The following is a 22,682-nucleotide window of genomic DNA, read 5'->3' on the forward strand; positions in this document are numbered from 1 at the left end:
ATTATTTAAAAAGCACTTCATGGCCTTGTTCCAGCGTACTTGGTGAATTTTATGGCCCTGTATACAAACTCAATCTTTTATTCTGTTACAAAACTCTGGCAGGCTCCTCTTTTAAAGGTCTACTGAATCCCTTTACCAATGGAGCTGAACCTCAGTGGTTTAAGCTATGTGATATGGGTTGTGTTTTAATTATTTAATATGTGCATTTTGTTTATTCTTTCACTTCATTGTGTATGCTAAAATAGCTTGTAATTAGCTATTTCTGAGCCATGTAGTTGTTTTCTTCTTTACCCAGAATGGCCAACACAGTGCTGTCCTTCAGCACTTCCATGGAGCCCGAGCACACAAAGTAGATAGCCTGGAGGGCGTCGCCCTGGCGGATGAGGAACTCCCCAGGAGCGGTGAAGGAGGTCTTGATGATAAGGGAGAGGGAGCGCAAACACCCCCTGCTGGCTGATTCAAAGAGTGGCAGTTCCAGCAGCTCTTTATTCAGGTGCATGGCGATGTCAGCCCTCAGCTCGTCTGGGAAGTCCTTCAGCAGCTGTGGAGGGGATAAGAAGGAAAAAACTGACCTCAGCGATGAAGGCATGCAAAACACAATTTGATTTCTCTGACTGCAAACTGTGGATGAATCTCTGTCTCCCTCTCAGCTTTAGTGCCTTCTTTCCTTTGTGTGTCATCGTTTGAATGTGACTGTGTGGGAAGGTGGAGGTAACAGGCAAAATAAAACCTTTCACCTTCCCACATAGTCACAACCAACTGATACATGCATGACCAGCATGAAATGTATTTCCATTTTCTACATTTTCTTGAATGTCTCTCATAACAGTAAATGCACCAGCTTTCGTGAAATTTCTCATTTTCCACTGTAGCAAAGCAGAAATCTTTGGTAGGTGACAACCTTAAAGTATTAGCATCTGTTCACTATCATGTCATCTCTTTAAAATGGATTATTTAGATTTGAAGCCATGGTAAAATACATCAAGAGTGACTTTAGTGTCTGTGAGGTCATTAATCCATGAAATTGAGATGCCCCAGCGTGACAGAACCCGAAACAAAACCCAAATCCTCTCAGTGACTTTGAGCTGTTTCTTTCGTCTGCTTGGAGGGCAAGGAACCAGATTTACACTTTCAATTTTAGAAGCCAGTCCGGTTGATCCCATTGTAACTGACAAGGGCAATCCAAGCCACAGAAGTCATACATCCATCCATGATAATTAAATGAACAGTCAGTCATTGTCAGAAATATGCTTGTTTGCCTTCTAGAGTTACATAACGATGATATTCAAGACTGAGTTTGATGTTTAGCCTAGCTTAGCACAACGCTCTTTCCACTAACACTGCTTCACATTAATACAGTTCTGTGTGTTCACATTGTCTTGTGGCAAAGGCCTTTAATCACTCATTCTTGATGAGTCCCTCCTACCTCACTGACGTCGATGCCGTTGTTGACAGACCAGGTGGTCTGGAAACATTCCATCATGCGTTGCTCAAGGGCCTTGGGCAGCCGGTGCACCCGGATAAAGTCCTTCAGGTCCTTGGTGCGGGTGTGGTAGAGGGAGCGGCGTGAGTACATCCTCTGGATGATGGCGGTCACATTACCGAACACCACGGCATGCATTAATGCTGCAGAGGAGACAAAAGACCAGAAGAGCTTATCTCAAGAGAAGACCTCTGCAAGTTCAGCTGGTGTGATTAAAACAGCTTTAGTGGCTGGATAAGTGGCAGCTGTGGTCAAAGGTATGACTGCTTTGTTGGGTTTTGCCCACCTCCGATCAGCATGGTGCATATGGAGAAGATCTTCTCAGAGTCCGTGTTGGCCGAAACATTCCCGAAGCCCACACTGGTCAGGCTGCTCAGAGCAAAGTACAGTGACGTCACATAGGAACTCCTAACTGATGGCCCGCCGCTCAGTGTCGTCCCTGAGCTGTTTGGCGTCCTTGCTCTGGACCTGCTGCCGTTCCACTGGCCTGAAACCAGCAAACCAGCCCCATTCAGTGGCTCCAACCCTGAAGTGTTCCACTGGCTGTAATTGGTCAGTCCCGCTGCCATGGTACCTTGCGGTGAATCAGAGACTCCAAACAGGGAGGTGAGTGGTGCCAGGAAGTACGGTGTTCCCAAGCGTTTGGCTAGTTCATGGAGCCAGCCTGGTGGGGGAAGAGGGGCAGTTCAGGGGAGTTTGCTCAGCTTTCCTTCACCACCACCCTCAGGACATCACTTTCACCATGAACACTGCAACCTCGAGGAAATCTGCTTTTCTAACATAAATGCTGCTTTCATGAATTTCCATCTGAGGAATAAAAGCACTGCAGTTGACTTGCAGTATGCAATAGTAAATGGATAACACTGATACAAGCTGGACTGTCAAAAAGCCTCTCATCCACCAATGCACACACACTCATTAACTCATTAAAAATGGTGGAACGCTGCCCTGCTCATGAGATGCAATTTAGGGTTAATGTTTTGCTTAATTACCAATCCTACAATTGATGGAGACCCACTCTTCCACCTGAGCCATCGCTGCCCCATGTGTACAAGTGTGCCCATCTCCATATGCACATTATGTGCATCAGTAAAGGTCTCTTCTGGATTTTTTTCTACCATTCCTACCCCCCTGTTTTCTCTCGTCTCTGCTCTTTCTGTCTCCTTCCACGTTGCTTATTTAAATCACTTGAGCAGGATAACCACCATCACCACATGCACCCCACAGTGTTGTTGTTGTTGTTGCTTGGTGCCGTTGAGCACAGTAGGAGAGGAGAGAGAGATGGCCATAATAAGAAGTGTTTTCTCAGTAAAAGGATGTGCACACACACTGCACGCTGAATGTATGCAAGCAAGTTTTGGTCCCTATCTTTGGTGTTAAGCATTAAGTGTTGTATTATTTTTGCTACATGTCAAACACTGTTAACTAGTACTGGCACTTTTTCGTGTAATTTCCTGTTAATATAGGTTGGAAATTAATAATGATATATTTCTAACAGATGTTCAATTGTTTTATTTCCTATCAAAATTACAAGCATTTTGGCCAATTGCTTGTGGGATTGAGGGTGAACACTTCATGGAATCAGCTGTTACAATCACCATGATCTTTCCCCAACCTTAAGCAAAATGTTTTAAGATACCTCATCTTAAATATATTTAACTGACATATCTTAACCATTACTGCTCCCAGGGGAGCAAAGTAGGCCATGTGGTTTGAGGTTTGTACTCCTTCTTCATGGGATCCCCTTTTATTCCTCCCACTGCAATGTGTGGTGTGCGAGCATTGTGAGGAAGAAGCTCAATATAGAAACACGGGTTTTCACAAGCACACATGAAACAAACAACAGTGTTGGTGCTCCGTCCTGTCTCACTCACTGAGCAGGACAGGCAGCTGTGCGCAAGGATTCTTATAGAGGCTAAAGTCTTTTTCCATAGTTACTGTATGCTAAAATAAGGAACTTGATGAGCATGCAAACAGACAGTGATGCTGCAGGAGTGGCATGAATGAGACAACCACAGGTGCTGCTCTATAAAAAGGATAAAAGAATCAATCTACAGGTCAGAGGCTGCCTACAGCGGGTGTATAATTTACATGTTGATATGTACAACTCTCAACAACAACTGTTTGAGTTATTTATATTCATTAAACTGCTACTTTCAGTCTTTAGAAAATAGACTTAGACTGCTTCTTTATTGATCCCAATTTGGGAAATTATTTAGTGCCTCTTCAAGAGTTCATATCATCTTGTAAAAATGCCAATTACATGATTGCAGTCTTTCATGACATTTCCACACTGTATTCTTTCATCAAATCAAATCATTTGAATGAAGCTGCGACACACAGAGACACATACCTATATCCCAGGAGGCGGGGCTGTTGCTTTCAATCTCGCTGCGTCCGATGAAGTACCAGACACAGGCCATCCAATGGGCCAGCAGGGCGAACGTGGACATGAGCAGGGTGAGGACCACGGCGCTGTACTGGGAGTAACGATCCAGCTTCTGCAGGAGGCGCAAGAGGCGGAGGAGACGTACCGTCTTCAGAAGGTGAACCCCAAAGTTCTGGGAGACAGGGGAGACAAGGATTAGAAGCTATACTGTAAATGCATCTAACACAAGAAGTGTAGCTCATTAAAATCAGATTAGTTACTGCTGGATAGCTGCAGGAGACTTTTTCCTGTGACATAACAGCTAGTTTCTCATCTGGGTCCAAGAGAGGTTTGTAATTAGAAATTACTCATGCAGACTGGCAACTCTGCCTCAGTCATCTTGAGCTAATTATTATTTTAATGTAGACGCATGAAGTGACCAAAACCAGAACTTTTCTTCTAGAAGAGAATCAAATCCCAAATCACTAAAAATGACTATAAAGCCTCCAAATGTAACCATATTGCATAAGAGCAGCAATTAAACAAGATAAACAATCAAATATCACTGCTTTTTTTATAGTGTAGTTTTTAGTAGCCTTTAATATTGAAGCTTTCCCACAGAACCCACAAGACTGTTGCTGGTTAAACATCCCGAGCTCGACAGAGGAGGCATGCCGAGTGGCAAGCACAGGGAAGCCAAATGGTGTTAATATTTAATAGACGCAAGAATTTCAAGCAACAGAGCCGGACTTGTGATTTATTTATTTTTTTTCTGTTGAAGAAAGCATAAGTGGATATTATGGAGAAATGAGATCCCAACAGATAATATTTAACTTCACTGGAGCTGTAGGTTAACTGTGGCTCATATTAAAAAGAAATGGCCTGACCTTAAACTATCAGAGGAAAAAGAAGAGTCATACATAACGTCAGCATTAAAAATCAGAACTGTAAGTCTGCTAATTGCTTACAATTACTGCTTACTGCCTTTGATAATTGATCATTCCTTTTACATTGTTCATAAAAGCTCCAAACGGCGTTTGAGGAGGAAAAACCATTTCCATCAAGTCTAGACACTGCTTAGAGATAAGATCATTTCCATGTCTAAGCAAGGTTTTATAAATAGCTACCTATATGAGCTTCTCTGCTCAAGTCATACTTCAGATCAAAACAGATCCTGGGTTTGTTTTAGAAGTGGGCTCCCTGAACAGCTGAATGAACTTGGCTTTTCACAAGAAAAATGAAAATGTCACAAATGATTCCCATTATTTTATTTTTTTTTTTCCAGAAAAACATTTTCCTTGTTCGTATTACAGTTTAATCATCCCGTGACCCTTCAGATTCCTCTGCTGCGTCACGCAGTGATCCATCGCATTGCATCTGTTCAGCAGCTGGCAGGCTCTGCACTCAACATCATCCGGCTAATCAACTTGCCTCTGCCCGTAATTTGATGTCAGCGTGCTCATTTATCCGCTTAATTATCAGTTACCTAATAATGACTCTCTTGTTTCTTGCTCAGATCCTCAGTTTCCCTCCCTGGAATCCACTACAGCAATGCTGAGAGCAGGAGGGGCAGGATTTCAAGAAAATGTGGAATAAAATGTTTCTAAAGTAACTCTTTGTTTCTTTTACCACATCTTAGCATAAGAGGTTTTGTGTGTCTGTGTGTGGGTACCTCGGTGTTCATTAATGAAGCCAGAGAGTGCTACTGATGCAAGAATGACATCTATTACCACAGGCAGGGCTCATACAGCCTCTGCCTGTGCACACACACACACACACACACACGCACACGCACACACACACACACACACACACACACACACACACACACAAACATAAATCGCACCTAACGACACACAAAAGTGCAAGCGCAGTGAAACATGTACGATTTATATGCACTTTTCCAGCACTCCCATTACACAGCTACACTGCACGGCTATATATAGTGCACTGCATGTGTGGACAGTGTGTGCGCATGTGTGTGTGAGACCCACCACACTGATATTGAAGGCGTAGAGCAGGTCAAAGGGCAAGGCAGCGATCAGGTCCACAAACAGCCAGGACGTGACGTAGTGGATGCAGATGGAGCGGGGCTCGTACACCACCTGACCAGACGTGCTCACGTAGGTGGTTCGGAAGTTCAGCACGATATCTGGCACAAAACGCACAACTGAGCACAACCGCTGCTGCTTGGAAACGCTCCATCCTCAGTGGACTTGGAGGCTGTTAAGTTGTGCTAATGCTTCAGCTCTTGAGTCTTAACACTTCTGTCATCAGCATGCATCTTAGGTGGTTAGTCAGTTTGGCAGGAGTGGAAGGTGGACCTTCAGTTTGATACTTAAAGAGACAGTTTGACATTTTGGGAACATGTTTGCTTTCTTGTTTAGAGTTAAGATGAGAATTCCCACATCTGTCCGCTAAACAGACCGCTTCAACCAGCAGCAAGGCTACCTGCTTTCCCCTGCTTCCACTTTTTCTGCCAAGCTAAGTTTCATATTTACCGTACAGACATGGGAGCAGTATTGATCTTCTCATTTAACTCTGCCCAACCCAAAATTCAAACTATTCCTTTAAAATTTCCTCCCAGCTGTGAGCTGTGTTGAGTTTCCAGTGATTAGCAAGACTATTAGGCTTCGGGATGCTGCAGCAAAATCAGACTGCACCTTGAAAATAAAGTTCTAACATCATAATTGCGTAATAATAATTCACAGTCACACTGATGATGAAACAACCACGAGTAAAGATGAGCCGTGTAACACTGGCTAAATTATTATCAGTGCATGCTTGTTTTGTATGTAAAAGTTGCTGAGGACACTGTAAACAGAGCTTTGCTTGATCCTGATCTTCAGCTCTAAAACTGTTTCCAGCGCATCACTGAAGGTCTGGAATAGTGAATGCTGTCTTTGGCTTACCTACAGATACACTAGCCAGCACTGTGACAATAAGATCCACTTTGTGAAAATATTCCCTCTAACAAGCCTTCCTCGAGTGGGATTAGCAGACTTGGTTGCCAGAGGGGAGACGGCATTAAGAGAAGAGGAGATCTTTAATACAGCTGGTGTGTCAGGAGGTGTTGGAGGCAGACTATGGTGCAGCTAAATGGCCAATTAAAAGAGAAGGGGTGGTGTCAGAGCTGCTTGATTGGATTACGTAAAGCAGACAGGAGTTGCCCCTTAAACTGATAATGGAAGAAGTGGACGAATACATGAGGTGTGACTTAAAGGATGAGAGCAGTATTGTCAACAAAGCCCCTGAAACTATTTCAGGAAACTATTAAGAGTTCTTAAAAAGAGAAAGTATATATTTTGGACCCATCTTTAAAAATTTGCATCATAAGAAAACATAAATACCACAGCAAAAAACAGAAACCAAATCACCCAAAACATGTAAAACCAGCCTTACCGATGATAAAAAGTATCTCCACCAAGATGTCGCTGACACTTGGAGGGTTACGCGCTGCTGAGCCGCCATCCTCTCTCATCTCCACCGCGGTGAAGCACACGTTATAGGGAACGGTGACAGCGACGTAGAAGGTGGCCAACAGGATCAGCCAATCCCAGCCAGCCTTGAACGCACCGTAGTGGAGGAGGATGAAACGGGACTTCTGGATGTCTGCCACCTTGTACTCTGGGACTGGGTTCGCGTTGGCTCCGAGAACACTCTTGATACGGAAAAACACACACAAACACAAAAAAGAAAGACATACTATGCATATTATGGTTGATTATAAGCTCGTCAATACTTGATTGTTTCATGATCCATGTGGAGCCCTATATCTTAGTGTCTGTACCAGCCAGCATGAATATTTTATGATCAACGCTGCTACTGCTGGAAGTGTAGTATTGGTCAAGGTCTTAAAGGCACATGAAAAGAATATATGGACTCCACACTGATCTGTGCTTTGCATGTAGTGAGTGGTGACAAAATATAATGTGTCCACAGTGATTTAACTGAGCATCTAGTTAACATTTAGCTGATGCAAGAGGATGAAAGCTCTTAACCATGATATGTGATCAGCCAGGCTCACAATGAATTCAAATGACTAATGAGAGCTTTTATGCAAATGTATTTGTCTCATGCCAGTCGCTTGAGTTTACACATTTTCATCTTACTAACTTAGAAATTAATGCAAATCAAGTTGTTGCAAACAAAGCGGCTGAAAACAGTGCTGGAAAAGCAAATTGCCCCTTTCTCACTACATGCAACTCTGTAATAATGAACTGGTGACACCTTATAATCCTCCCCTTCAACAGTGGTGGAATGTAACTGAGTACAATTTTGAGGTACTTTGCTTGAGTTCTTCCATTTCAAGCCGCTTTATACTCCTCCTGTGGGACAGAAGATACCAAAGACATGTCTCACATTGTTGATCTTCAGCTTGCTCTTGGTTTTGTCCTGTTTCTGTAGGTGTCCAGACAGCTGGTATAGGACGGCCCGACTGCGGCGGCGCTCCATGTTGAAGCCTGGAGGGCGGGTGACCTGGTGGATCTCATCTGAAGACAAGGACACAAAAGTAGAGAGACATGCACACGTGGCAAAAACTAGCATTGTCCACATCTGTGGTTAACAAACTTGGATCTTGATAAGATGTATGAGCATTTAGCATTTAAGACAGGCATGTCAAACTCATTCCACAGAGGGCCGTGTGGCTGCAGGTTTTTCCTCCAACCAATCAAGAGCACACAGTCTGACCAATCAGCTGTCTGAAGACTGAGATCAACTAATGAAATGAGTCAAGTCTGGTGTGCTGCTGCTGCTTGGTTGGAAAGAAAACCTTCAGCCACTCGGCCCTTTGTGGAATGAGTTTGACATTGCCTGATTTAAGAGCTCCAAGTTATTCCAAGAATTCTGTATCCAAGTGAGAAAGCCACACTGAAGAGCATTAAGAGTTTGGACACATGGTGATCTGGAGCCAGGCCACATTTATAATGGCAAATCACTACAATCAGTTAATTCATCTGTGACTAAAGTAAAACTGCAAAATGTTTTGTGACAACTTTGATATGCAAATTTTCAGACGTTGACCAATGCTGACAACGTCGACCTCCGAGGGAAAGGCCAGCTGGCACTGTCCACTTTTATTAAACCACTGAGCGCTCTTTTGTTTTGCTCAGAGAGCTTTTTGTCCTCTTCAGTTAGTCTTTATTGAATTCAATTATGTACAATCATGCGAGGACAATGCCAGGGGACGTAAAAGCCCAATGCAGAGAAAACAGAAGCTTTTGAGAGCCATTGTTACTGATTCGCGCCAGCACGTTCCTTATGGTGACAATACTTTCAAACCCCGAACCCACGACCCTTAAGTGTACCACACTTCATGCACCCGCACATGTATGCACACATGACAGGATGAGGGACAATTCTGGTGTTGCTGTTACTGTTTTCCAGCTAAGTCCCAGATATAGTCTTCTGCAAGCATCTATTTGAAAAAAAATATCGAAGAGCAGCGTTCAGCTTACTTTGGCCTTGGGTAGCTGTTCCGGACATATTTTCACTGGAATGTATTAATGCTACTCATAAATTTCTACAGTCACTGTTGTGTTTCGATTGTCTTTTCACTTTCATTATTATTTATTTATAGTTTTATTTAGTTGCTATTTCTTACAGCTGCGAAATTCCAGCCACAAGCCAAGTTTATGATACACGGCTGTTATCTGGACGTGTCGACTGCTCCTGAGAGTGGTGTTAGCCTACTGAATGTGTTATGAGCTGTGGAATTCATATCTTAGAAGCCCTCAACCCAACATATTATTGGAAATAATACCTCAATACCTAGTGTTGACCTATTTAATTTATTATGAAGTAAGGCTGCTGCAGAAACACAGACGCTACTTGCTTTTCTGGGCGCACTGTATTCTGATGTTGAACAGCAGAATACAGACTATACATACTCGGGTGATGGTCATGAAGCACCGTGGACAAGGCCTGAGTTTGCCATCCAACAACTAACCCAGTAAATGCATAGAAAAACTGATCTGCCCACTCCGGGAGAAGAGAGGACCAGCCAATGCGTTTCTAATCCACTGTACATGAAACCACGGCCACTTCTGAATTAATTTGGACAGTAGAACCGATGAAGGATGTACTGCTTTGCTGCAAAGAACATAGAATGAGTTCTTCGTGTGGTGACTGTTCCTAAAACCCCTCCATAGTATCACCAGTCATGTCTGCTGATAGATTTGTGCCCCAGCTGCAAAGCCTCAACTGGATTATTCCATGTGAATTATAGTGAGATTGGACAGGGCCTCACTCTCTTTCCTTTTCATGCTTTCTCTCACCAGCATCAGATTCATTGCCATGGTCCAGGTCCTTATTTTCTGTGATGTCCTTATGTGAGACCAGGAACAGAACCACCTCGCTCTTCTCGTTCTTTATGGGCACGATGTCCAACAGACACCAGAACCTGGAGCCTGTGAAAAGAGCGGAGACGAAAGATCATATATTTCTGGCTGATGCTGCCGGTTTTTATGCCTAAACAGGATCACATTTGACAACATCCTGCAGTCTTACCACTCTTCTTGTACAGAACGATCTCAGTCTTGAACTCCCGACGTTCATCGAGAGCTGTCTGCATCTGCGAGGTGAGCTGGTCGCTGGTCTCACTGCCGTACAGGAAGTGGCACATGCAGCTCTTCTGCATCAGCTCGCCACGGGCGAAACCCGTCAGTTCACAGAAGCCATCGGAGCAGTAGACTATGGGGTAGAGGGACTGGACCTGAGCGTTCCCCAGGACAAAGTTACTGTCTGAATGGAGGAGAGATGAGAAGGTAATATGTTCAACAGCACAGTTTAGCGTGTCACTATGCTAACATTTGCTAGCAGTACACAGGTACAACTGAGGCTAATGGGAATGGTATTAGTTTAACAGATGTTTGGCCATACAGCAAAGTATTGGATGATAAGTTCAGAGTTTACAATTCATCCGGGTGGGAACATGAGCATCCAGGCCAAATCTGGCAATCTATCCAATAATTGTGAGGATATTTCAGGCTGGAACAAAGACTGACTTTCCCATTTCAGATCCCCACAGCGGCAATTGAGCTCAAAAGTGAGTGCTTCGATTACTTTTTTCCATGGTTTCAGCCTCTTAGGCTGCGTACAGGCTGACCTATGGCTGTGATTAGTGGAGGAAAAAAAGAATTCAATATCATCTATGTTGTGATTTACAGATGTAACATTCTCCTGAAACAAAGCTTGTAGTAAAGATGCAAATTCAACATTATTTGTAGTTATGTATCCTGTGTCTGCCAGAGAAAAAAAAGGGATTTGAAATGGTTATTGCAATAATAATACAGCATTGTACACAGCATGTGCAATTCTTTTGCCTGACTATCGTTTAAGCAATGTGTCAGGTTTATATAAATATATTTGGTAAACATGTTTAAATGTAGGCAATAGCATCCATGTTGTGATGCATATAACGCTGCAGTGCTGCCAGCGGCCTTTATTTTGTTACAACTGACTCTGATGTAACACATATCGGGTCCCTCAAAGCCTCGTGGAGGGTGTAGCTGTGAATTGTGACAAAAGAATCATTCAAAATAAAAACAAAACCGGCAGGAGGATCATACTGCAGCTGTGAGCGGTGCGTTTAAGGACAACCATCAAACAGTTTTGCAGTCACATTCACGCGACATGCTTTACTCACCCACAATTCAGCAAACACGTCCCGTTGATTCAAAGAAAACAGAATGAAAATTTGATGCTCTCCTTTTTCACAGCAATCGTTCTCACTTCATGCTCGCCTCTGCACTCTGAAAGGTTTCGGAGTGGGTCCGCTCACTTTGAAAAGATCTCCTCACGGTGAATTTAACATGTCTTCCTCTTTTCAATGATATCCATGTCATCGTCTTTTCTTTGACTCTCGCTGTTGTTTTCCCTCAAATGATCTTTTCTCTTTTGTTTTTGCGTGCCTTTACTATCTCTGTCTGCCAGACATTGGACGACTGGGCAACACAAACAAACTTAACTTGAACTTTAAACTTCAGTTGTAATACACAGTATCTGACAGGTACCTCAAAGCAATAATGAATGAGTGAAAATGAAAATGAGCAAAATGATTCGAAACACATAATATTCACTGCGGTCATTATGTACATTAAAAATGAGTATGGATGAAATCACATTAATGCCCAAAGGCTTATTTCAGTGTAACAGTTCATTTCTTTCTGCACCATTTCATGTCTGAAGGCATGAAGATGGATGGCATGTGATGTATTTAAGGCCACTGCAGTAATCCAAAGTAATCCACCGGAAATCATAACAAGCAGTTGGAGGTCAGTGCACATCTACAATGTGTAGATTTACCAACAAAATTCCAAACTGTTAATGAAATATTGAAAATGTAACCCAACATGCGTGTAAGCGTAACGTATGTGAGCAGACTGTGGTCCAAACAGGCCGCCTGACAAAAGGTTTGACTGACTGAGTTATGAGGACACTCTTGGATAATTATATCAAGCTGAATTAGGTGCAATAGGTGACTCACGCAGCCAAGACATTCATTCTCCTGAGATCATTAAAGTTCATACATAAATGAATCTGGAAGACTGGAGTGCTCACTTTGAAGAATGAGAGCAATATAGGACGAGAGAGCCGAGCAAATGATTGAGAGTGACGGACAGAGTGAGAGAGGAATGAATGGAGACGCAGACGGAGCGAGATTGCATGAAGATGAACTGGGGACAATGAAATTTAATAATCTGTGCATTAATAAAGCATGTCCAGTGTAAATGCTCTTGCCAAACCTCATCGAAGCATTGCTCAGACAGGACGCACAAACTACCTCACAGTGCAGGAGGCTCATGGGAAGTCCACATTTCCTCTGAAGCAGCACAACAAATTCTGCATCACAATAACAGACAGAATAATGTCCTGCAACATGTCGCTTTTAAATTGCTCATTAAACCTGGGAGAGCACTTTCAGACTGACGCACATTCATGCATCCAGGTTGCATTTGGAGCTCTGACAAGATTTCTTGGATGCAGAAATAATCTCATTGGTCAGGATAAACCTCAGTGGGTGGGCTTAATGGCTGAATTTTTTTTTTTTTTTTTTTTTTTTTAGCACAAATTAGCTGACTCACAGTTTTAAGCGAGCGAAGAAGTATTTAAAAAAAAAACACTCAAAAACTAAAAAACTCTGACTCAGACCTGTCAGCTCTCCCATTTTTCCTGTGAATCTGCCATATTTTCCACCTTTATGACAAAGATAATTTCTCTTCTTTTCAAATCCCAGGAATGGTGGGAAAAATATGGACACTTTCAACACGTATAACCCTCCTATCTATGGATCAAATTAATAAGAACATATAAATTAGTGAGCTTTAGAGGTGAGAGTAGGTGGATTTCGCTCCCTTTACACAGACCCAGGCTAGCTATCCAGCCATGCTGGCAAAAAAAGCCAACTATCTTATTTTTTATTCTTAACTATGAATTAGGCTGACGACAAAGCTCTAGATCTACCTGTCCATCTATTTCACCCATGGGCTCCATCATGGCTAGCAGGATGTTTATGCCTGGCAGGGGGACTTTTTTGCTTGATAAAAAGGCTTTTTGAGCATTATTTTGCAGTCATACACCAAAGTGTCACATGTCCACAGCGAAGGTCAACATGTCAGCAGCGCATTTTGTCAAGCTGCTTCTTGCTGTTCAGCTTCTTACCCACATTTGCAAGAACAACAGGCTGTGGGACTGCAACAAGTGCGAGGCCTCCTGACTCATATATCACCAGATGGATTTGTAGTGACAACAGCAACAGCGGTGTCGTCTCCTTGTTGTCAGTTTTGCCAGGTGTGTTAAATGAATGTAGAGATGGCTGTAATAGCAACTGATCATTCAAGCTGCTGCACTGTGAGGCAGCAGAGGAGGGAGGCCGTCTGCGGTTTTGAACATAAGAACGATGCAGTCGGCGATTTTGAGGAGCGTGACAAAATATAAAAGGATTTGATGAATCACTTCTCTCAGAAAATAAAATAGGCCTGTACTTTGGAGATGATTAACTGGTACAGTAGAAGGAATATATTAATATTTAACAGAAGTGAGTCCATTGTGCATGGAAACAAGGGTTGTGCTTTCATAAGGCACAAATGGGAGCTTTTACTGGACCTCTTACATCTGAGCCTTCGGAAGAATGTGAAAGAAAAGGAGCCTTAATTTAGCCTCCACAGTTAGCCAGGATAGTCATTTATGTGTCTCACACATGTCAGAACAGAACAGAACATAGCAAATAATCTGGTCGCACTCCTCTGGACAATGAAGCTTTTATTAGACATTTTTCAGCAGCACTGAAAGAACAAGTGACAGAATAACATCAGTCATGACAGAGGATGGTCATGGCAACACCTCCTATGTTTGTCCTGGCTAATTACATCAAATGCAAAACTACATGTTTTATCAGTCATGATGCTGTTGCCACTGTTGCCGGTTAAGTTGCACGTACATGCATCCAATTGCATGCAAGATCTCAAATTGTCCATAGCTTGTCTTATGGCCACATATCTTTGGGAATTGGTTGACTTATTCCACAGTATTTCATTCAAAGTCCCCCATAATTTTTTCTATCATTTACAGAACTGCAATTTAATGTAGTTTAGCTGGGGACAACTTGCAGCAAAGGCTTCTATCTGAGAGGCACCCTGATTTCTGAGCAGCAGCGTTGGCATTGTTTCTGAAGCATGACAGATCTCAGTTTATCATCTAACCATGGTGCATTTCTGCCCGTGGTAGACCTTTTTTCCAAGCAGACCACTGTAAAACTAATATCATTCAACGTTGAGTCTGCATTAAATCTTGTACATGACCTGCGGTAAACAATTCCAGCTGCAGCCTTGGCCATTTCAGTCTTTCTTGTTGGTAATTAATTTGTGGGCACTGCGTGGTGCAGCCACTGAAGCTGCTGGTGAGCACAGCTCATTTCTACTCGCAGCTCCTGTGCTCCATCATTTCCCTTCTATTCTGGCCTTATGCTGTGATCCTATTTTCTTTTGTTGTATTCATTTTCTGCACATTCCCGAGGCACTAGGCAGGCTTGCCACATCCACACCACAATCCAGGTGTAATAACTTGCGAGCTGAACTACAAAACCACTCAGATTCAGCCTCTGAGCAGCTTAGGGAACCCTGATAAACCCTGATACTGATAACACTGACAGCGACAGCCTGCCACAGTGCATTCCCCACCACACACAATATAAACCGAACCACACACATGCCTCGTGTGCAGTGTTTTTTAAGGACACTGTGTTGACTTGCACTTATTCCCTGAAGGCTAAAGCACTGTACATTTGGCCTTAGCTGATACAAGTCCAATCAAAGCACCAAAAATCTGTTTATTGGAAACTGTGCACAGATCAAGATTCTCAGCTCGTGGTGCATCAAAAATTCCTCTGGGGTTCTGTGTTCTCCGCAAAATTAGCCAGATTAAAATAAATAATGCAAAACTTCATGAAGACAGGTCTGTCGCTGACAGACAAACAGTATACAACAGCTTGTAAAATGAATACTGCAGCTGTTCACATACACACAGAAAAATAATTCTTTCTGTCATAATTAATGTGTGACTTCATCAAATAGTGTGACAAGCTTTTTTTTTGCACAGCTGCCATTGAGTCAGTCATGATGATGGATGAATTTCCTACATAGAATGCAGCTACTCTGCAGCGCCTCTGCTACTGAACGACAAAAGCATTGACTATCTGGACTTGTGTGTGGAAATCCAATTAATTTCCTCTGGTGCTGAGATCCAAACCTCACTAACCTAATCCTAATGAAGGTACAAATGTGCTTTGGTGATCATCAGAGTTTTCCTCTATTAGGGAATTTGTGGTGTGCTGCTTCTAAGTATTGAATGGACTGGCATAAAATCCAGCACACACACTGATGTTCTGCTCATTGTTCAGTACTGCCTGCAAAGCAAAGGCATTCCCATCAACCTCTGCTGCGCTGCTTTGTGTTTAGTGCTAATTAGCCAACATAGGCATCCTTACAAGCCAAAAAAGGTGGTGAACATGGGAACATTAGCATATTTATATTGTCATTATGAGCATGTTAGCATGCTAATGTGATTAATTATCACAGCCTAATGGTGCATCTTATAAGGCCTAAGTTGTTGCTGAATTGCTTTAATATTCTCAGTTTGACATGCCACTTTGCTATCAAATTTTTTTTATCATGCCAATGAAGTTAGAATAACGCACTCATTCAGTAACTGCCATCGATCATTCATTATAATATCATATCAACTGACAATGGTTGAGAATAAAATGACATGTAAGATTCTGCTCCAAAAGCATGCAACAGAGATCTGGCAAACAATAAGGAGATGAACACTGGCAGCCAGACGATTATTGCATTCAGGATTTATTTGTTAAACCGCCGCTCTGATGTTTTTCCTAAACCTTGACAGAAAACACATTTTCAATCTGCATCAACTTCCAAACTTGATAAGCCCACAGCTTTTGCCATATCTCCCCTAAGCAAAGCACAAAAATCCGTCACTCTGAAGTCACTCCTCTGTCTCTTTTGTTCACTTTTACAACTTTTTTGTCTTACTAAAGAACAAAAATGTGTCCAAGCCGCCCACAAATACAGTATGAGCTCCAGTAAGTGCACATGTACAGTGTACCATCAATATAAATAAATGATATGGCATTAATGTGTGTTCTTCTAACAAGCATCTGCATCCTATAAAACTCTGACTCAAAATCAGATGTCATTTTTCATAACTGATTAATGATTGAACTTATTTATCAAGTGAACAAGGAAATTGTTGGTTCACACGAATGAAGGAGGAGATATCAGTTATCACTTTGTACAACTTAGGAGATGGTTTCATTCATTTCACGGCAATCCTTCCGATGGTGGTTGAGATATTTCAGGCTGGGCGAAGCCGGCCAACTGATAAATAATAAATATATATATAATAAAATGAAATCTGTAGCCTTTGCTCTTCTAAATATGCATATATTGTACAGAGATATCTCTGGGTTAATGGAGTCTATCTGAAGCTTTCTCCTGCAATATAGGAAAAAAAACTAGAATTCCCTCGAGTCTCCTTGATTATCGTGCTGCATTAATGTTGTATGGCAGAGACGGCAGGTCCCAGCTTCAGACTTGGAAATACTGTTCTGCTCAGCTGATATCGAGTACTTGAGAGCAGCTCCAATGCCCCGTGTTCTGTCCCCAGAATGATGAAGAAAACCAACAAAAGGTTTGGCCACACTGAGACTTGGGTCCTGGATTCTTCATGCTTGGCTTTTCCAGCTTGCACTGTTTTTCCTGGTGTTGCTGTAAATCAAATCAAACCTTTCCCAGCCCATTTTGCTCGGTGTGTTTTGATGTCAAACTCATCTTTTTCTCTAAACTAAAACAAAGCGTTTTTCAACCCCTCCCCTCGACGTGCACACGCTTCCTTGGCAGCACCCCATTGACAGCACAGTGCAGTTATACAGTTATCTGACTGGAGATGCTCCTCATTAAAATTCCCCCACTGTGAGCAAGAGTGTTTTCATGAATGAAGAGCTCGACCCGAGCATCGTTCCAGACTTCTCACACAAGGTTGTCCAAGTGGAGGAGGAAGTGCTGGGGATCACGTCATCATTCACCTCTTTATACCTGGTGTTTCATTCACTCGTTCAGATTATGAGTAACAGAGAAAAAAAGAAAGCAAAAAGTATGACTATGCACATATGCTCACACACAGAACCTATAGCCATGTATTAGGTGGAGACACACTCTGTACCATTGTCTGTGCTGAGCTGCTGCAGCCCCAGTGAAAATAATACTTCATACTAACATGCAAACAGGCACATGACAGAATCAACAAACCATCAGTGACCAGCTGACCTCGTCAAAGAACACTTAAAGGAACTCTTGAACCCAACTAATGCATCCCTGTTGGAGGAGGCACAGAAAGCAGACTCATGTCGGTGATGCGTAGGTCGCTGAAATGCTAAACGCATTACAGCGTGGGTAAATAAGATCCTGGAGGCTCGAGATGTTGCTGGGCTGCCTCAGCTGACAAGCTTTTCCAGCATCATGAAGAAATCATTGATCGGACTTTCTGGAAAACTTCTAGCTGAAACTGATTGTCAGACCTCAGATTCAAGAAGGACAGAGTGTCTTCAATCCCGGTGGCACAATAGGGGATCAGCTCTTTACTCTTGAGATGATACACGCTGGAGGGCTTATGGGAGTTTGCATGTGCATTATGTGTTTTATGGACCATCTACTTGGGGAATCTTGAAGGGGCTGCTGCGGGAATTCGGGGTGTGGGGGTAGCTGCTCTGAGCACACGTTCTGGAGCTAATTATTATTAGATTCTCCGGTGAGCTCTGAGGTGCAAACGGAGAAAAACTCTTCAAATCTCGATGAAGTGAACAAAATCTCTATTCAACCAAAAGAGTCCTGTATCTGATGGATCTCACTCTCCGCCTGTACAGTGAGGCTGCCAGGCTGATCAGATACAGGCGAGTGCAATCGGGTCCACTCTCAGATTAGAGCAGAACTAATCACTGTTGACACAAAATGGAAAAATTCTAATTAAATTAATGCTATCTGGTGAAACTTTGCCTCCAGGCGACATACAGGAAACATCAAATCCGTACAGATGTCACTGAATATCAGTAGATGACTGATTATTCCACAGGACCATCCAAATATAGCACCTTGCATTTACTGTCATTTCTATTTTACATGTATTTATATTTAAACTCTTTCAGTAAATAGACAGATCCCTCCTTGATTACTTGTACAGCGTCTCCGACATCCACACATTTTCTCTGCTGCTCAGTCCTGCCTGTTGGTTTGTGCCTTCATGGCTGTGTTTTGTAGCAGTGTTAAGATATAATAACTGCAGTTTGCATACTGATTGACAGCGATTTCTGTACAGGTTTGCATGGGCTCAATCCACCCCTGCCCTGCTTTTAGTTAAAAAAAATAAAAAAATAAAAGGTAGTAAAGGTGCCACCTTTATTTTATCAATGGATCTATGCTGTCTTTGGTCGCTGATGTAATGGTTTGAAATGTTTTTAATAAAAAATGAATGCCTTTCAAACACAAACCTGCAAGGGCTGGATTTTAAGTATACTGGGCAACTTTGTGTTGTGGGTGTTGATCATTCATTGATTTCTAAGATAACGTTAGCTGTTGTTGCACACTGTCGCTGCTGTACAGGACAGAACAGAGGCGCTTTACTTAGAGATCAGTCCACAGGCTGTTATAGGCAAACCGGGGAAAGTCATTTTAAGTATTACGTTACAACCCATTCACACATTGGCAATGCGAGGTGATACATGTAAATTGGAAGTATTCCAGCACAAAAAATTGTACACATTGCACAGAAAGTGGGAAGATAGTAGGATAGTAACACCCTGGAAGGTAATGTTTTACCCTTGTGGCAGGTTTAACCTGGTCATGACAGCTAACATACAGACTGCATCGACAGCAAAGGCTGTAATGTATTCAATCCTATTGAACTGCAGCCTTTTGTATTGATTGACAGTTCTCGGCCGCAGCTTGCCAACCCAAACCAATGTCTCTGAATGGTAATTAATACGCTGACTCATAGCATTAATTAACACTATACATTAACAGCGAATCATCACAGCTCAACATATTATCACCATAGATACAGTTGGGAAAAGCACAAATGTGCTTTGGAAGAGTGTATTTAAATAGTGTGAAAGAAAGAGTTACCTGTGTTATCTGGAATAACATCCACGGGTGTTGAGTTTATTCTAATATTTTGGGTGAATTTTCATTTCCTGAATGTAAACAAAAATCATTGCCATGGCTGACTTCACCCCATTCGCATTTCTTGCACACAGTGAACAAAGTAGCCTCCACTGTGTCATTCATTTGTGCAGCAGGCTCTCTAAGGGCCAGCACATTATGGTTAATTCATCTTTAACTGGGTGCTCAGGTAGGCGCTTCATGCATTCTTAATATGTTAAACATTAGTCTGTGCTTTCATTCCTTTTCATTCTCTCATCAGAGTATCAGCTTAAGGTCTGTTCGTGTGTTGTGCTCATTGAGCACTTTGCTGGTCTCTGGAGGGCTTCAGAGTTCAAATAGGTTATTGTTCAGTTTCAGCCAAATGGACCATTCTGACTAAACAAACTGCTTGCGCATCACACTGTTAGGGGGTTAGTAATCAATCAAAGAATGTACTCACGGGTTCCATCGAAACGAGTGGCGATGGTGTCCAGGAAGGTGTTCTGTGGGGCGATCAGACCCCGCATCACCGGCATCCGAGAGCGGGTCGAACCGCGTCTCTCCCGCCGCTCTGAGCCATGGCTCTCGGTGGACACAAAGCCCGGCAGGAACCGGGACGTGGTCCCCGGCGCTCCTCCCAACCCTTGGAGGAGGGCGCCGAGCCGAGACACCCGGGACTCCACGGTCCAAAACTGAGCAGCGACCACCGAGCAGGTGATCCCGGATGAGTAGGAGAGAGGATGGAAGCTGGAGGAGAGAGGACGGAGGGATAGAGGGACCGCGGCAAGGATGGTCACATTTACGCACGGGTGTACTGCAATGCAATCCCTCTCTCCTCCTCCCCTTCCCTCGACATTTCTCTGTTCCTTTCTTGCACAAACGCCTCTCTCTCTCTCTCTCTCTCTCTCTCTCTCTCTCTCTCTCTCTCTCTCTCTCTCTTTCGATTCGCAATTTCCTTCCCCCCCCGTTTCCTCTGCCAGCCTCCCTGCCTCTTTGAAATTCTACCAGTCTCGCTTCACCTCTGAACCTTTGATGTTCTAATGAATGCCTGTTTCAAGCGGGTCAATGAAAGTGTTATGTTGTATTTATTTGGGGTTTTACTTCTTATCTCCAGCACTTTCTGTCATGTTTCACACTTGAAGCTGCAAAATGAATATTTAAGTCAGGATGGGCAGAATATTCAAACATCTCTTTGTGGAAATAAATATACAATAAATATATATGTGGAAATAAACTTAATATAGTGATGAAGATCATATTTTGCAAGGCTGACAGTGTGAACTGGAGAATATGATTAAATATCTCGCTGGGAGCTTTCTCCTTTCTCCTCTGCTGTTTCCTCTGGTTGCTCCAGTTTCCTCCCACAGTCCATGCAGATGCAGGTTAGATTAATTGGCAACTTTGATTGTTACAGCCTCCAAGACCAACCCCGTGTACCGATGTGAGCTGGGAAGGCATGCATGGATGGGTGGATGGAGAGGATTTAATAGAAATAATGCACACCTGCCAATCAAGAGGTGTTTGGTGTCTCTGTGTTGCATCTTGCACAGGTACAGTATGTATTGCTGGATTAACTTTAACAGCCCTCTGTCATATCAGTTTGATTGACTTTGGTCTTTTTTTTTTTTTTTGGTTGAATGTATCAATGTGTCAAAGCAGAGAATTTAATATTTTACTTTGCAAATTTGGAAACTAAATAAAAGCTGTGACACATTTTGGATCTGACATTATCTTTTGTAAAAGTCCATATTAAAGGTCTTCATCCTGCAGGTGTGCCACCCTAATCTCGCACAGTCAGACTTCTGACTCTTCAAGCTTTCAGGAGTCATTCGGGTGCAAAAATTGGTTCACAAGAAAAAAAAATATAACAGTCGGCTGAGCTGCTGACCGTATTTGTCTCCACACTGAACATCTTTTTCTGAAGGTTGATATTTCGCATTCAGCTGCACCATCGCCGCCTCAGGACTCCCAGCGGCTTTGTTATTCCCAGACCTCTTCTTCACCACACTTCAATGGGAAAATGCAGTCATTTATCCTCCACTGCGGGCACATCACAACTGTAGTCAATATTTACTTTGCATATCAAGACTTACAACACTATCATCTTATAAATGTGATGCACTGTTATAGATGAAGCTACTCAAACACATGCAAAGTCAGAGAACTTAGCTTCACATCACCCAGTTACACTGAAATGCTGCTCTCACAGTCTGATAAGAGCCATTCATGCCTTTGAGGGCTTCTTACTTTTGAAACTTTAAGTACATTTTGCTGATAATACTGTTGTACTTGTACACACATAGAATTCTTATATATAGTATTATATATTGTACTTTCTATGTATAGGTATCTCTACTTTTACCTATTAAGATACTTACTTATGTTACTTCTTCCACAACTTAATTAAGAGGTTTTCTTTTAAGAAAACATGACATTAACCATCACCGTCCCCAAAATTATGGTTGCTAACTTCTTGTTTATTTATTTATTAAGTGAGCAACAACACAAAGCGGTTGAGAACAATAATTTCAAGCTGGTGTAACAGCATATGGTTGCTTCGAGCAAAACAGGCTCAATGTAGGCAAGACTGAAAGCTCAGAGCCAGCGTCTGCAGATACAACTAAGATACATTAAGCTCTTCACTCCTGCTGGTACCACCACAAGGGAAAAGGTGAGCTTCTCTCCAAATCATTGCAGCAGTACAGTGTCAGTCAAATGGTGGGATGCAGGGTGGAGGCATGAGGAATGTGGTGGTGGTGGTGGTGGTGGTGATGATGGTGCAGTGGCATGGGAAAAATGACGAGTTGCCAGTTCTAATGAAAACAGATTCCTGCACTTTGGTCATGATGTGGAAAGAATAAACCACTGGCCACACTGCAATGTTGTGCAGCTCCTGGTTTCTAACGCTGGTGATATTAGTAAGGAAACACTGCCCTCTACAGGACATGAGTCTCAAATGAAGCCGTCCCGGCTGTGTTCGCTGGGAAGCTGCTGACTTTAAAGGCCTTAAGTGATTTATCATCCACTGGTTTTCTTACTTAGAGACATTTGGAAATTTTGACTTTAATTGCACTATGTACCGTCCCTGTTGAATAAACATAGATACAAACTATTTGTA

The 22,682-nt window shown here is 42.6% G+C and overlaps 1 protein-coding gene across 2 annotated transcripts in view; it reads right to left on the reverse strand.

Annotated features, from left to right (window-relative positions):
* The window catches only part of LOC139327695 (voltage-gated delayed rectifier potassium channel KCNH8-like), a 28,674-nt gene extending 8,275 nt beyond the window's left edge, over window positions 1-20,399 (reverse strand). Inside the window, exons 1-11 of one of the 2 annotated variants that reach the window (XM_070957608.1) lie at window positions 20,025-20,225; window positions 10,362-10,595; window positions 10,130-10,261; window positions 8,214-8,344; window positions 7,254-7,512; window positions 5,846-6,003; window positions 3,837-4,044; window positions 2,058-2,147; window positions 1,770-1,970; window positions 1,427-1,626; window positions 292-541 (exon numbers count right to left, since the gene is read on the reverse strand). In XM_070957608.1, the coding sequence (XP_070813709.1) occupies window positions 292-541; window positions 1,427-1,626; window positions 1,770-1,970; window positions 2,058-2,147; window positions 3,837-4,044; window positions 5,846-6,003; window positions 7,254-7,512; window positions 8,214-8,344; window positions 10,130-10,261; window positions 10,362-10,595; window positions 20,025-20,100 (1,939 nt within the window). In that variant the 5' untranslated portion in view covers window positions 20,101-20,225. Of the gene's footprint in view, window positions 1-291; window positions 542-1,426; window positions 1,627-1,769; window positions 2,148-3,836; window positions 4,045-5,845; window positions 6,004-7,253; window positions 7,513-8,213; window positions 8,345-10,129; window positions 10,262-10,361; window positions 10,596-20,024 lie in introns of both variants that reach the window. The other variant, XM_070957607.1, reaches the window with a different exon arrangement.
* Window positions 20,400-22,682: the final 2,283 nt, after the last annotated feature.

Source organism: Chaetodon trifascialis, chromosome 24 (assembly GCF_039877785.1).
Source record: "Chaetodon trifascialis isolate fChaTrf1 chromosome 24, fChaTrf1.hap1, whole genome shotgun sequence".
NCBI classification, from domain to species: domain Eukaryota; kingdom Metazoa; phylum Chordata; class Actinopteri; order Chaetodontiformes; family Chaetodontidae; genus Chaetodon; species Chaetodon trifascialis.